The sequence below is a fragment of the Cheilinus undulatus genome, linkage group 1 (assembly GCF_018320785.1).
Source record: "Cheilinus undulatus linkage group 1, ASM1832078v1, whole genome shotgun sequence".
Lineage (NCBI taxonomy): Eukaryota > Metazoa > Chordata > Actinopteri > Labriformes > Labridae > Cheilinus > Cheilinus undulatus.
In genome coordinates this window covers 36,008,743-36,025,204 of record NC_054865.1, presented here as the reverse complement: position 1 = coordinate 36,025,204, position 16,462 = coordinate 36,008,743, and the positions used below count along the sequence as shown (strand labels likewise).

The window sequence follows — 16,462 nt, the reverse complement described above, 5'->3', positions numbered from 1 at the left end:
ATGTTTAATCACAGTATCAGAGGAAAAACACAACATGATGGATGAGTGTTTTTCTTGTTTGGCTAAATTCAGCAGCACATTGATCAATGCTGTTGAAGCATCAGCTGAATATTTAATCAAGCAGTACTCTCTATTCCATATAACTATCTTAATTAACAACAACTTGTTCTGTACATTATTGTTTGGATTATGCAAAAAAAAAGTGGAAGTGTTTCTTGAAGATAAGTCCTTGTATAGTTCTTGTTTTGTTTTATCAGCTTTCCTAAGGAACAGAGAACTCAGTCCTGTGTTCAGACAAATATTGCATCTGCTTTAAAGCACTACTTGCCTTTTGAATAAATAAATAAAACAAGAAGAAAAAAGAAAATGTGTTTAAAAAATATAGACAAAAATATAGGCAATTATTTTTATGGATGCTTTGTTGCTTTATTTTGTTTATTCGGTCATTAGTTTCTGCAGTGTTTAATTTTTGCAGACATTTGTCTTTTTGGCAGGTAAAGTAACCTGGCATCCCAAAAATAAACCCAACCTATTTAGCTAAATATTATGGATGCTACTTGTTTGAACCATTGTGTGTACTCACAGCTCTTTCCTTTTCAGAAACAAATTTATGCAAATCTAAACGCAGAGCAGATTTTACCCTCTGAAGGAGCACAGAGTGCTCAGACTCTGCACAAGCTACTGTAAGGAGGTTACCAATGTAGTCCTCATTCATGTGGTTTACCCAGAAAAATGTCCTTTTACATGTTCATCATGTGTTGATGTTGTCATTGATTAACCTGACACAACCACTCATACACAGTGTTTAGGAAAGGGCAGAAGCTTTGAAAAAAAACTTGGGAGGGTGGCTGGATGAATGTTCTGTCTGTCACATCTTTACGGGCCAATCAGAGCAACAAAAGACGTGACGTAGCCGCTACCGAGGAGCAAAACGGCTCTGGTAAACTCCATAGAGAACTGCATAACGCGAATCATGGCAACTGTAGATGTTTCAGTACACTTTTGAAAAGAAAACAACTCAATGCTGTTCTTTGTTCTTCTTTTAATGAAGAAATGTTGTCAAGTTCTGATAAAACTGGCGCTGTAGCAACATCCACGCTAATGTCTTCAGCCATATCTGCACCGACCTCCTGTTGCTGCTTGCTTACGTCACGACTTGATTACGCCAGTAAGTACTGCCTCTCGTTGCTGATTGGTCCTGTCACTTTCTAACTGGGCCCAAATGGTTCAGATGGGAGCTTAAAAGATGGATTTGCTGGTGAGAAACACAGGAACAGGCATATCCATCTGCTTTGCAAGGTTAGTCATTGATACTATAACTTGTAGTCATTTTCACCAGAGTGTGAGTTAAATGTCTGATGAATCGTCAGCTTTAAAGAGGTCTTCTGTGGACTTAATCCAGAACTCTTTAGGTGATTTGAGCCAGAAAGTGTGGTGTTCTGCTCAGTGTCATCAGCAAAAGGACAACTTCTTGAGAACATAAAATGATAGAAAGGCTGTGAGTCAGAGAAAAGGAAATGGTTTGTTTAACTAAATCCCAGTGAGCTACAAGGATATTTCCTGACTACAGGAAAACTGTCACACAGGATTATGAACACTACTCTTTCCAGTCCTGACGTCTATGTAACACAGATTCACATCATTATTTTCTTATGCATCTGCACCAGGGATAGCCAAAGGCTGAAGGCATTATGTTATCAGGTTGTTTATCCTTTTGGATTATTATTGTCAATGCAATGTCTCAAAAACACATCAGTGGATTTTCTTAAAACTTTGCACAAATGCTCAACCTGGCTCGGGGATGATTGGATTAGATTTTAGAGGTCACAGGTTAAAGGTTAAAGTCATGGAACCTAATGTCTATTCCTTGTTTTCTAGGCCATTCTTGTGAACACAGTTTCTTTAAAATAATCTGAGGGATTTTCTTAGAATTTTGCACACATGTCCACTTTGGGTCTACTTGATAAGTAAAATTAAAGACTTGTCCACTTTTCCTTGACCTTGATGAAAAACGTCACAGGGTAAAGGAAAGATGTGAGTAAGAGGATAGGTGGTTCTGTTGGCTTCCTCAGCTGGGGACCTCCAGCAGGCATTGGGATGGTTTGCAGCTGAGTGTGAAGCGTTCGAGATGAAAGTCAGCACCTCCAAGTCCGAGGCCATGGCTCTCTGCCGGAGAATGGTGGATTGCCCCCTCCGGGTTCGGGAGTGAGTCTTTGCCTCGGGTGAAGGAGTTCAAGCATCTTGGGGTCTTGTTCATGAGTGAGGGTATGAGTGAGCGTGAGATCAAGTGGATTAGTGAGGCGTTAGCAGTTCTGGGTGCGCTGTGGAGCCGAAAGGCAAAGCTTTCAATTAACCAGTCAATCTATCTTCCAACCTTCACTTGTGGGCATGAACTCTGGGTAGTGACCAAATGAATGAGACTGAGTATATAAGCGGCGGAGGTTCATCAGATCCAGACGTAAATACCTGGAAATAAAAGCTGAAATGTTGATCTCATGTCTCAAATTCATCTTTTGATGTTAAACCCAAACGTTTGTAGTCTACAGCAAAAATACAGGAATTGGGCTAACATTTCTAATACTTTTGGGGGGACTGTATGAGAGTGAATTGTAAAATATTTACAACATCATTATTCTGATTTTTATGCAGTTTGGTGTGGCTTTAGTAACATAACATCCAGTGATAACATCCACCTGCCTGACGTGCAGGTGGATGTTATCACTGTTTCACAACTTTACCAGAAGTGATAGGTGAAAATTAAGAGAAAACATTTTTTTGTCTCCGTCATCAGATAATCATGTCGGGTTTTTCCAGCTTACTAAAACTTACAACTTTAGAACAGAAAAACAAAACAAACTTTCAAAAAACTGCTCAAAAAGCTTAGGATTCCCTTTGGTAGCAGAATTTAGTTTTTAAGCAAATGAAAAAAGAGACCATAACACAAGTGCTAAAGAAAGTATTGCATCTAATAAATGACTCAGCAAAAACAAAGCTGCCAACCTGCCCTGCAGGAGGCTCAACAGTGCAGACTGTTTCCCTGCAGAGCACGAGACTGAGATAAATATTGCAGAGTAATTGAATCACTCAGATTATTTCCTGTTGAGCAGGAACAGGACAGGACAAAACATACAAGTCTGAAAACACCCCACAACACAACTCCTCAAGGATGCAATACTGCAGTTCACACACCTCTTATTAAAGAAACTTTTCTGTCCATTAGACTCAGAATTAAGTTCTCACTGCAGCCAGGCTAAGCTCTCTCTTTTCTCAAGGGACTACAAGGCGACCCTCCCCTCCTCTGTTACATAAGTCTGCTCTCTCTTGCCAGATTTGTTTAAAATTTGGTTGTGTGAAGCAGAGCTGCAGAGGAAGTGCTACAATCAGAGATAACAAGCAGAGAGGAAGTGTGAGAGGGAAAAAGAAACAGTTCAGGTGAGGGGGCAGATAAATGCTCCTGTTTCTAAAATGCATGATCATAAAGCAAAAAGGCAAAAAGATGACAGTTCCACTTGATTATGTAAACTCACCCTGGAAGTTTCACATCAGAGCAACAAGTGCCACAAAGTCCAAAAACACAACCTCGTGCAAAAGCCAGCAGAGAAGTCAACATAGAGCTGCAACACCTGACGCTGCACATGTCCAACTACAACAATCACCCGCTACAGATCCCACATCTCTGTGTGAATCTGCCCACAGAGATCATACGCGTTACCTGAGTCAACTCGCTGATCTCTCCAACGCAGACTGACTTCTCCACAGCAAAACTGTCACTCCTAAGCTTTTCCTCAGAAAACTCCTCTATCCTAGGGGCTTCTCCTTCCTTCTCCCGTCCCCTCTGTTCCCTTTCTTTTTTCAGCACTAGCAGCAGCAGCCTCTCTTTCACTCCCTGGGAGCTTTGACCATTTAAGGAGAAGGGATCTGAATGCCTCTTTAGACTGCTGTGGAGTGTGTGTATGTGTGTGTGAGATTTCTGCCGCTGCTCCAAGTGATTGCCCCACAAAAAACTGAAACAAGACAGAGAAGCCTCTTATTTTGTTCTAGCATGGTTTGTTTTGTTTCTCTAATCGTGGTGTGGGAACAGTAGGTGACTATCTGGAGTTGTTGTATGGGAGGGCTTGTTTATTAGAGATTGATAGATAGATAGCCTGTGTCCGCGCTGATCTGTGTTTACTTTGCAGCCAGAGAGGAATCCCTGCATCCACTTCCGAGCTCTCCAAGACAACGTCTGTATGGTCAAATGATCCCAGTTAAACCTTCTACAATGTAAGCTGCTAGAAATCAAAGTTTTAGGCATCGTATTTATCCTAGAGTATTTCTGGACAAAAAAAGAACAGAAGTCACATTGCTTGTGGGAGCACAGCTGACTTTCACAGTGAATTACAACAACACGGTGGATAATTTTCAGTGTTACTTTATGAGCAAAAACTTTTTATCAAACGGGCAATCTGTTGAAAAAAGTCAGATGTTCTTATTCAGTCTAATGAACATTGTGATGGTCTCTTAGCTAATAATATAGTATAGTTTTACCAAAAGTTATTAGGGGAAGAAACGTGTTGATTCTTCATCAAAGTAATTTCTAGTCAAAAATTTTAAAATTCTTTCTTGTAAGTAAAACCCTCCCTTCATTTGATATTTGCTCTTTGAAAGTGGAGCAATATGATCAAAAGTTGCCAAAAGCATCAAAGACAAAAACTTATTCAGCTGGAAAATGGTTACTGCTGCGACTAAAAAATCAGTATTTATATCTTCATTTACCCATTAACACAGTAGCATCTAATGAAGCTGAATGAGGGATTCAGTGGCATCTAGTGGTGAGGTTGCAGATAACATCAAAGTAAGGAGAGGAGAAAAGTGGCTGTAAAGTGAAGGAGTAATGCCGCTTAAACAATTTAAATCAGGTGCCCCAAAAAAGAAAAGAACAAAAGGTGGCAGACTGAGGAGAAACAACTCCTCACAAAGTTCTTTTCAAAAAGAGGTGAGAGCACTCGATGGTTTAATTAATGGCTTCCAGCCAGTCAATGAGTTAGTCAATAAATGTAATTTCAGTTTAGGTCCTCCTGATTTTCTTACTGTTGTTGAGTAAAATTGGCTTTAAAAGGATCATTTAATGCTTTACTGTAACAGGATTAGGTGATCAAGTTGTTAAAGATGATAGCAACACTAAAATCATGGAGCCTCATGAGCCTCTTTTATGGTATGTTAGGCTATAATCAAGCTGGAGGCAAATATCAGTCCTATATGCTTCATGGTTTTAGAGAGGGTCCTGTCCTTGTAGAAGATGGGGAGAAAGAAGATGTGGAGGACTGAGAAGAAAGCAGGGATAGGGAGCAAGATCCGGATGATGGAGGAGAAGAAAGCAGAGACAGAGAGCAAGATGAAGATGATGGAGGAGAAGAAATCAGTGACAATAAGCAAGATGAAGATGATGGAGGTGAAGAAAGCAGAGACAGAGAGCAAGATGAGGATGATAGAGGAGAAGAAAGCAGAGACATGGAGCAACATGAGTATGTTGGAGCAGAAGAAAGCAGAGATAGAGTTCAAGATGAGGATGATAGAGGATAAGTAAACAGGGGCAGAGAACAAGATAAAGATAATGGAAAAGAAGAAAGCAGAAAGAAAGGTGAAATGAGGAGGTTTAGGAGAAGAAGAAGAGGATGATGGAAGAGAAGAAAGCAGAGATAAAGCGCAAGATTGGGATGATGGAGGAGAAAGCAAATATTGCTCATTAATATAGGGAAATTAAAGTTAAAAAATAAATTAAAATGAGTAGATATTCATTAAACAACGTAACATTTTCTGCTTGGCTGAACAGCCAAGACGGGCTCATAATCCCTAGCCACGCCCTGCCCCTGGGGTCAAATATAGTTTCCAAAGCATGGCAAACTTGGTGAGAAAACTTCCAGGTAAATATAGGGCCAACAATAGAGCTACAGCAGACATCACAACTACTGAAACAATGAAGAAAATATGGTGAGTCATATCTCACCCTCAATTTTACCTGCATGACAGTGGGTGATAATGAGAGCCACACTACTTCCTTTAACACATCCTACCTGTAGTGTGTTTTTCAACTTACATTTATGTGTTTGTGTGTACAGTGAGGGGTTGCAGGGGGCTTTAAACACTTAGATCTGCCAAAGAGGTCCCAGCAGACAAAGACTGCACAACCTTATCTGCTGTCTGAATGAGTAATGTAAAACCTGAGTCAGATTCCTTGCATGTCTGCACATACTTGCCAATATTCATGAGTGAGAGGAGTATTATTTTTGTGTATTTATAGATTTATTCTAGTTAAAAAGACCGGAAACCACTGGGTAAAAGCATATTATTAGATACATGTAAATTCTAAGGAACTTTTTAACGCTAATCATACTATTTTTAAATACAGTGTTTTAAATAATGGTAACCTTTATCTTCTGCTCCATAAACTATGTCACTCTATAATTAAGTTTTTATTTAAGAAGTAAAGTGTTTCTTAAAAAAAAGCCAGTTCAGAAGGCACAAAAGACATAAAATATGTAAACACACTCTACTGAAATAACACCATAAATAGAGAAGTAAAGTAGAAGAGAGTCTTACCTTGCTGCAGCTGCCTTGTCCTGTGTCACCTGTTGAAGCCAGAGCAGAGCACACACAGTGAACACTGATGGTTTGCATTTAACAGGAAAGCATGTGCAATGCAAATCAAGTGAGATGGCTTAAAAAGAGAAGAGTGTGTACATGAGTGTGAAACACATACACACAGAAAAACAAACATGACAGGAAGTATTAAATTGAGTTTTCTATCCTCTGGGGCTGAAACTGGCAGTGTGATGTTCATCTGATTGGTAGAAAACTACACCAACTCTTGTTTCAGGAAGTATCTCGCTCCTTCCACTCTCCACCTATATAACCATGGGCAACAATCACCTGGCAACCATTTCCATTTGCATGTGGTGCTTGATCCTCTGGTTGACAGCTCTCAGCCTGAGTGTAGGCTATTGTGTTGTCTGCTTTAGGTGCTCTCAGGAGAGTGTTTCTAATATTGTTCTAGACATGAGACAGACATGCCAAAGCCTGAACATAACTCCAAAGCAATACTGTACGAAAGGTAACTAAAGAGCTGCAAGTGAGCCTCTAAACTAAATCATGAGATGATGCAGTTAAAGTACAATTAACTGCTTTTGTGTTGCTAATTGATAGTGACACTTCTGAGGACTTACTCTTTAATCATTTAAGGGATACAGAATTTCACAACCAGGCTCATTAAATTTCACAGCAAAAAGGGGGAAAACTATCCATAAATGAAGGTGATGAATTACAACCCTGTTTCCAAATGTAGCCTCATTTTCACCTCAGAAACTGTCAGCTACTCCTGTTTTTCTTTCTGTCCTGAAAACTTTAAGCTTCAAACTCTTTCACATTCCAACTAAAGTGATTTTGGTATTTCTACCTTTCCCTCATCAAAGAGCCAATGGTTTATAGCTGCCAAACACAGAGCTTTAAACACCCACCACTTTTCTAAATTATTTACATTTAGCCTCCAGTGGATCTTTGTTCGTCACACAACCTCACTGTCTCGCTTTTACCAGCAACACAACACCTAAAAAGAGGCCTTTGTAATGTTACAGGAACATTCCTGCAGTTGATTTAATATCTCATATTTGTGTTTTATTAGCATACGGTTGATAAGGGAGAAGCTGGTGTAGTTTTAAAAGCATTAATGGATGCAGAATACTGCACTGTCTTGATGGTATCAGGAATTAAAAAACAGCACAAGCAGAACAGAAAAGACAACTAAAGTCACAGAAAGAATCACGGTTAGCAGTACTGGTTTCTACAGTTTCAGCTTGATCAGATTGTGTCTAAGGCTACGTTCACACTGCAGGCCTAAACGCTCAATTCTGATCTTTTCTCAGATCTGATTTTTTTGTTTGCCTGTTCACACTGCAGCCAACTTCCAAAAGATCAGATATGTATCTGATTGAGAACCACATACGAAAGTGGCCTGAATCTGATTTGAAAAGGTCAAATTAAATGTGACTTGCGCTGTTCACACAGTCAGAAAAAAATCAGGTACGAGTCACATGTGAGCAAAAAAATCAGATTCAGGTCACTTTTAACTGCAGTGTGAACGTAGCCTAAGGTCATCCAACAGCTTTGGACACTTTATGTTTGATTCATGAATGTTAAAGTTAGCGCTAAACTAATGTTTCAGCTGTATACCCATTGTTTGAATTACAGGAGTGTTTTAACCGTAACTGTTTGACATGTGGAGTGATTAGTTTTTACATTGTTGCTTGTGTCTGTTTGTCTTCTAGTGTCTTGTTAGCCCATGTCAGCTTGACACTCCTGAAAGAAAAACAAAAGTATGTACCAGTGTTCATAATGGTACACCCCAAAAACTATAAGATAGATAATAGTGAAAATTTGGAGAGCTATTAAAGGTTCCTAGGCAGGACTGTCTGTAAGGGGGGCTTACTTTAATCCAGCAGAATGTGGGTGCCCATGGAATTTAGTAAAACACATTGCAAAATCTAAATATTCAAAAATCAAGTATGAATCATTATCTTTTTATTTACTGATTCACAGAATGAGTTCATCATTACTGTCAGCCCAGTAATTTCAGTAGCCATACCAGAAATGATAAGTAAATCATTGGCTAAGGCCCTGGATCCCAACGATAGTCTGTTTAAAAATTTGTTTATAACAAGTTCAAGAGCTAAGAGGAAACGACCAAAGAGTCAACTGTTAAAAACACAAGTGATTCGTAAACACTGATATTAGTAAGTCACTTCGGGAAGGCCCCACTACTGGGCTTTTAGGAGCCAAGCCATTTTTGTGGGCACTGTAGATCCCTGGAGAATAAACAGTGCATTTGGAAAGTATTCTTTGACCTCATGGCTAGTTTTTTGCTCTAATATGCATTGTCAGCTGTGAGGCCTTCTGTAGAGGGGTGTGTGTCTTTCAAAATCATGTTCAATCAATTTAATTTAGCCACAGGTAGACTCCAGTCAAGGTACAGAAATATCTCAGCAACGATCCAGAAGAATGGGAGACACCTGAGCTAAATTTCAAGTGTTTTTGCAAAGGGTCTCAATACTTAAGTCAATGTGATACTAAAGTTTTTTTAAATTTTTAATACATTTTCAAAAAAATCTACAATTCTGTTTCCACTTTGTCATGATGGGGTATTGACTGTAAATTGATCAAAATAAAAATGATATTGTTTGTCTGTAGAATTAGAGGGCAACATAAAATTGAAAAAAGTGAAGGTGGTTTGAATACTATCCGAATTCACTGAACAATGATAACTTTAGTGATCTCTTGCATCACCCTTTGCTGTCACCTTACAGTAAACATTTGTTGTTTTTACCAAATGTAGTTAAGAGGACAGCGGGAGAGTGCAGGCTACACCATGGACAAAAGTCCCGTTTTTCAGAATGTGCAAATCCATTAGTCAGCTCTCTTAGACTTCGTTATGAGTTTGTTTGAGTCATAAATTAAACACGTTCTTTCGTTCTTGGCCAGTGTTCCACCTGTCCACTAAATTTCACAAAACTCATGCCAGTGGTTTGTCTAAAGTCCAATCATACTAATGCTTTTCCTCGACACCCTCGTACCTCGTCTGTTGTTGTAAATATTAGCCCTTTACTGGTCTTCTGTCAGCCTTTTCACTTTGTTTTTTATTCTCATAATACTTAGAGATCATTCAGATCAGATCATGTAAATTATATATCTACCACCAAAGAAAGATCAGTAAAAAAAACTTGCATCTAACTATGAGCAGATTAAAAGACTTCTTTAACAGTAACAAGACTTTATTATAAACCACTGACATCCTGAACCAAAGTAACATCAAACAAGCACCATGAGATTTGTTTAAAATACAATGTCTGCTTTAAATAAAACAACTTATCATTATTAGCAGGGCTCATTTCAAGTTTCATAAAAGCAATACCAACCATAAAATGTGTATTATTCATTACTGCAGCTATATAAATTTGAATCTAGCTTCATTTGGTAAGCAAAAGTTTTTATTATGCCAGCACGGCTCCTGACAATGTAAACTTTAGACTGAGGTGCTAATAAAACAAACAAACAAGCTGACATACAGATGTCTACAGTTTGTCCGTTCTGAGGTCAGTGACTACTCGCAGAAAATGGCTTCAAATGCTCCAGACTTCCCTCTACATCACTAATAAACTGAACACTTGGCCATCAAGCCTTATCAGGTCTAAGGCAGTTTAGCTGCTCTTTCCTTGGTCAAAGCATTTTTAAGCAAAATTAGAAATAATGTTAGACATAGAGATTTGGGCTTTCTCTGCTAATCAAAAAGAAAATAATGAGGGTTTTTCATGTGGGATTTTGAGATATAAATTCCTTCTCTTGTTAAGAAATGAGATGTGATCCTCTCTTAGGTGTGAAAGATACAAACAACCTTAGCCCTTACAATAAAGGGCTAAGGACTAAAGACTGGAAAGAGGTGGGAACTGGTAGCATAACCCAGCCTTAAAGTCCCTGTAAAGTGATGATAAATCTGTATTGTATGACAGGCCACAGTGTTATGAACCTCCAGGCCAAATTGGAGTAATGAAAACCATATCTAAGTTCATAAAATAAGCTTCAAAATCATGAAAATGAGGGTGTAAAATCTGTTCTAGGATGGTGTGGGCATGTCGGTATAATGGGCTGAAGCCACATCCACTAATGAGAAAACGATCAATGAGACACAATAGTTGGGAATTAGATTTACTGTTTTCTGGCACAAATCTCTCTGTTATGATACTTTCAATGACCTTTAGTTCACCATAGTTGATACATTTGGGAAATTTACCTCACAATGAACAAAAACACAGCAGCTAGCTGGCTGTTAACTTTCAAAGGCCCAAATGAGGACCAGAGTAAAATGGAAATTAGCAATAGCTATGAACTCACTTTGTAGCATATCAGCTTCATGCTCTGTTATGTTACTGTCAAACTGCATCATCTCTATTAAATAAAAATAAGCTGATTCTATAAACTAGATATACTGTGCCAGTGAGAAATGCTTTAAGCTGGTTTTAAAAGTTCTGAACCAAACAACTTGCCCGTATTCATGTTTCTAGTCTTTATGCAGAGCTAAGCTAGACAGCTGTAAGCTCGTTATTTACAGAAGAGACATTAAAAGTGATGCTGACCAGCTCCTTTGACTTTCAAAAAGAAGTCAGACATGTATTTCTAAAAAAGTTTAACCGCTTCTCTACTGCTCTTCATAATAAATTTGCCTAAAGCTTTCAGTTCTTGTGAAAAAGCCTTTTTCTTTGACTCTGATCTGTAGTGTTCCTCTTTTGTTTCAGTAAGTTTTATTTACCAAAAAAGCCTGTAATGTGGTTTTTGTAAGTAGCACCGCTTAAACACAGAATGTGAAATGTGCTCAATCAGGCACTGAAACTTTATAAACACTGGAACAAAATTTTGAGCCCACTTTAAAAAGTTTTGTTGAATACAAATGTGGCTAAATGTACTTATTCCTCTCTGTTTTCATAAAAAGATTAAATGGGACCTCCTCTTATCTCCTCCACATTTGCTTTAATCGATAGCTTGAATCACTGAGAGCTAACTCTGTCCCCCTCCTTACTGTACCAGCAGTTGTTTGCAATGAAAATATATTCTGCGTCTATTTTCAGACGTCCCCAGGGATTACCATCAGAGAAGGAAGTGGCTTTGATTTATCAGTGCCTCACGTGTATCCCATAACCACGGTAACAGAGCAGCCATCATACCATTCATGGGAAGCTGTGGAGGCTCGCTGACTTGTGGGAGAAGAGGAGGAGATGGAGGAGGAGGAGGAGGAGGACTCTTGGTTTGGTCTCCATCTTTAGGCTCCACATGAGACTCATCTGTGACATTTGCTGTCACTGTTCCAGGATCGGCCTGCAGAGCTGGGCCTCGAGACTTCAGTATGAGAAGTGAAGAAGACGAGAATTAACTTTGTGTGTCGTATTGTTTTTTTTTTTAATTTAATGTAAAGCAAAACTGTTATCCAAGTTATTTAACTGCCGTTTGCTACCACTGTTATTTTAATGTGATGTTGTTTTAATGTTCATTATTCAGTGTGTGAACATAAAAGACTCATTAAAAGCTCTACACGTCCAAACATCTTCGTAACACTGCCACAACATGTAGGAATATTTTTTGATTTACAACTAATGACAATCACAGATAAAACATCTCTTTTATCAGTGGTTCCCAACTGTTTTTTCCTTGGAGACCCTTCAACTTGTATCCAAGAAAGGCTGGCCTCCCCTAAGACCCACGCAAATAAAAAAGTTACCGATTAATGTCAAAAATCAACAGCAATTCAGAATGTTTCAGAGACAAATCCTAAAAAAATAGGCCTTCATATGTTTACCATATCAACAGTCATTTTTATAAACAATTCAAGAACATTTTTGTCATGATCTTAGTTAGTATATTGCAATCTAATTTTGACAACCTTAGAGCAAAGATTTTGTGAGCAAAGCCTTTCAAGATCTTTAGCACCCCCCCTAGGGGGTCCTGGACCCATGGTGGGGGGCCAATGTCCAAGATGATTATGTTGCATGGCACAAAATAGATGCACACTGATGCACACTGCATTCCTATGTCATGGTTACAGTAGATATTTCTGCTTTGCAATCACCACTAGGGGTCAGCATTGCCTCAAACTGGTCATTTGATAAAAGTGCAGCACATGAAAGTGCAGAGCATATTTAAAATATGGAGAACAGATTGTTTCCTTTTTTGGGCATTTTATACTTGTCTTATCTATTTCTTAATACTAGAAATTTATTTCTTCAGGTCATTACAAACACTTCAAAGGAGAAGTCTGAAAAAGAGCAGTACTTAAGTTTCAAATGAGAAACATTTACCTTAGAAGTTTTGTGTTTTAATAAAAGATTGAAACATTCCTAAGCTTTGATTAAAAGGCTTAATTAAGGTTTTATATGCATGATTTTACTCCATTTTACATTATACAGGTGCTATCATTGCGTCTGTGTATTCTGAGTGAAAATAAAGTCTTAGCTTCCACTGTTTGTTTAGTTCAGTTTACTTGTTTATATGACAGAAGCCACGAAGAGCACAACTGCTGAACCAGAGTTAGATATAAAGCTAAATTACATCTGTGATCCCTTTGCAGGAAAGATAACCTTTAATTCCACTGAAAACCCTTAAATCCAGCCGGGACTGTCGACTGAATTGGCTAAGACCCTGAAAAACCCAGTGAATGATCTTCAAACATTATTTTCTCCACATAATTTTAAGTAATTAAGTGAACAGCTTCCTGTACACTAAATCTACAGCTGCAGTTACTCTCCTGTAATACAAACCTGTGTTGGACTTAGTTCTGTGATCCTTGCCTCCATCATAGTCAGCTGCAGGTCGGTGTTGGCTGCTCGTCCCAGAGCCTCCTCCACCCTCTGAGTGATGCTCTCCATCCTCACCCTCACCTGGCCCACCCTCTGCTCGCTCTCTCTCACCAACTCAGCCGTCTCCAGGGCGCTGTTCACCATCTCTTCCATCCTCCTGAGAGTCGCCAAGAGGCCGTCTGCACTCACCCAAGGCTTGGTCTGCTCCTGCTCTGAGGCTGCTCCACCTGTAGTCTCTGTGGCCACTGCTGCATCTCTCTGATCCTTTCGAACCTTCTCCACCACAGCGCTGTCTGATTCCTCTCTCTCAGTGTTGGTTGTCTTGTCAATACAGCAAGCTCTGGTTGTGTTTTTTGCAGTGACACGCTCCTGGGCGGATGTTAATGAGGTTTGCAGGTGGAGGACCTGCTCCCTCATATCAGTGATTGTCTGCTCGGCCTTCCGGAGCTTGGCTTGTGTTTCAGAAAGATCCTGAAGTGGCTGGGTTTCTTTTGTCCGGGCCCTTGATCCGTCTAGGCTGCAGGCTTTCCACCAGTTCACCACAGCCACTTTTTTGGCATCCTGGTTCAGAGTCTGACTCGGACTTTGCTTTTGCTCCTTTTGCTCCTTATTCCTCAGGCGCTCCTCCACCTTCTCTCCTTTCTCCTCCCACATACACTTGTGCAGTTCCAGCTCCTGCAGCCTAAAACCATCACCACAGATTTATAAACATCTCCTGTTATGTCTGTAAGGGCACTAAAACTGCACTTAGCACTGATAGGGTCTAACACAGAAGATAGTTACTCCTATAGGTTACGTAATGGGGATGCCCGTAAATTCACTGTCACCACCAGACACCCCTTTTACTGGCCACAGGAAGCCTCTCAGAAAGTCTAACATCAAACAAATCCAGACCGTTACCATAAGAGGACAAAAGGAGGTAAAAAACCCACATACACATTGACAAGCTGCTGCTTGATGCTTGCCTGTTGCTGCAGACGGTGAGGAAAAGGCCTCTCCTGTGTTTCTACAGAAGCGCAGTCCTGAGTGTGAGACAAAATACAAGACAGATTTACACACGCACTCTACTGCATGCCATAGCTGTCATCCACTGTCTGCTATCTCCTCACCCTCTCAGGACACTTATTGAGCAGAAGATGAGCAATCTCTGCAGACTTGATCCTGTGGATGATGCTCTGAATGTCATCGCTGTGCAGGGAGGGGAGGCTTATGTCATCCAGAGCTCTGTGATACTGCAGCACACAGAGATGACTGAGAGTGAATGGTCAACATTAAAGTGAAAATAACATGAAAGATGATTAGACAGCAAGCATTTCCTACCTGCTGCATATCCTGCATCTCACTCTGCAGAGAGCGATGGTTTGGAGGATCTTGGCTGCAAAGATTCTGAGGACCAATACAGTGTCTGTCATATCTGCACAAGGGAGTAAAAGGAAATTGAGCCCACAATACTTGTGTGATTTCCCTCACTGTTTCTTAACATGCTCATAAGCTTGCACTCATGTTGATTTGCTTAAAATAGTCAAAACCTTAAAACTTTGGGGTTTTGAAACATGAAGGAATTTGGGAGGCAGAACATATTTTATGAAGAAGAAGATAGTTTTCCCACTGGGAAAAGTAGGGCAGGCCAACCCACAGAATTGTGGGGGGCTGGGCCCCTAAAAATCCCAGAGAATTGGCCCTCCCCAATTGTGATTTATTAATGTGTCAATGTGTGAAGGATCAGTAGCACTGGTGCTAGCAGCCTGGCTAACAGCTACCTCATTTTGGAGCTGAAAAGAGTTTTCATGATGTTAGTATAATTTATTCAATCTATTTTATCCTGTTTCACCACTTTTAACCCATTGTTGCTACTTTTTTTGCCGCACGTTTTTGCTACTTCTGCCCATTTTTGTGACTTCTTATTGTCACTTTTACCCCTTTCATGCCACCTTTTTTGGAACTTTTTTGCCACATTTAACCCATTTTTGCAACATTTTTCTGCTACTAGTTGCCCATTTTTGCTACTTTTAACCCTGTTTTGCCCTTTTTTAATGAATAATGAATTTTTGGCAGCCTTTAGGTAATTTATTTCATTTTTAACTTTTTTTTAGCCACTTTTAACCCATTTTGTCACGTTTTGCTGCTTTCTTCCATTTCTTACATCTTTTTACCAATCTTGCCACCTTTTTCTTCTTACATAATTTTCCCACTATCTGCTGGAATATTGCCACATATTACTGTTTTTGCCACTTTTAGCCCATTTTTGCCTCTCTTTTGCCCATTTTTTACTGTTTTTTTCCCAATTTTGCCACTTTTTGAATATTGTTTTGCCATTTTTACACATTTTTGCCACTTTTTTTAGCCATTTTTTGTCTCTTTTTAGAATCATTCAGTTCTCTATTCTGTCATCTTGACTGTTTTGCACATCATGGCTTAGCTATGAAGTCTGACATTGCTTTTCTAATCGTTTAGTTCAGTGTGCCCATCCACATTTTAACCAAAAAAAGCTAAGAAAAGGGGTTTACATTTTAAAAAAGGTCTATATTGTGCTACAGCATAAATAAAATTCATTTTTGTTGCTTTGTTAATAGCAGTAATAGTTTACCTATTAAGCATCATTATCACAGATTAACTTTACATGGACCAAATTTTTCCTGACCTCCATGGGCCCACAATTTGGCTGGGTCCAAGAAAGCTCTCCTCTTTATTCTCCTTCGAATATTTTGTATATGCTTTAATTTTTCAATCTGCCACTCATAAATAACCTAAATGTATCTTAGCAACATTTCTGCCAGGAAAAGAATACCAAATAATCCCTCACAAATAACTCAAAAAGTAAAGTGAATACTGTAACGTGAATTTTGATGTTTCATATTTTCTGATTTAGTCATGTACAAAGTGATACACTGTAACTACAGTGGATAGGAAAGAAGAATTTCATACATCAGCGCAGTAGAACTCAGCTGAAAGTGAAAGCATGCCACAGGTGGCATTAAATTAGTTTACCTCAAAAGAATCTGATGTGAATGTTCTTGTAACCTCCTCAGCTCTGACTGCAGACCCTGCATCACCAAAGCAGTTCAGTTGTCAAACAATAACTTAAAAATCAT

General features: G+C 39.2%; 1 protein-coding gene across 1 annotated transcript in view; it reads right to left on the bottom strand.

Moving 5' to 3' along the window:
• Window positions 1-16,462, bottom strand: part of mrvi1 (murine retrovirus integration site 1 homolog) — a 41,029-nt gene that overhangs the window by 23,996 nt on the left and 571 nt on the right. The window contains exons 4-10 of the mRNA XM_041787212.1: window positions 16,359-16,414; window positions 14,691-14,784; window positions 14,480-14,602; window positions 14,307-14,392; window positions 13,332-14,052; window positions 11,745-11,916; window positions 6,580-6,608 (exon numbers count right to left, since the gene is read on the bottom strand). Coding sequence (XP_041643146.1) covers window positions 6,580-6,608; window positions 11,745-11,916; window positions 13,332-14,052; window positions 14,307-14,392; window positions 14,480-14,602; window positions 14,691-14,784; window positions 16,359-16,414 — 1,281 coding nt within the window. The remainder of the gene's footprint in view (window positions 1-6,579; window positions 6,609-11,744; window positions 11,917-13,331; window positions 14,053-14,306; window positions 14,393-14,479; window positions 14,603-14,690; window positions 14,785-16,358; window positions 16,415-16,462) is intronic.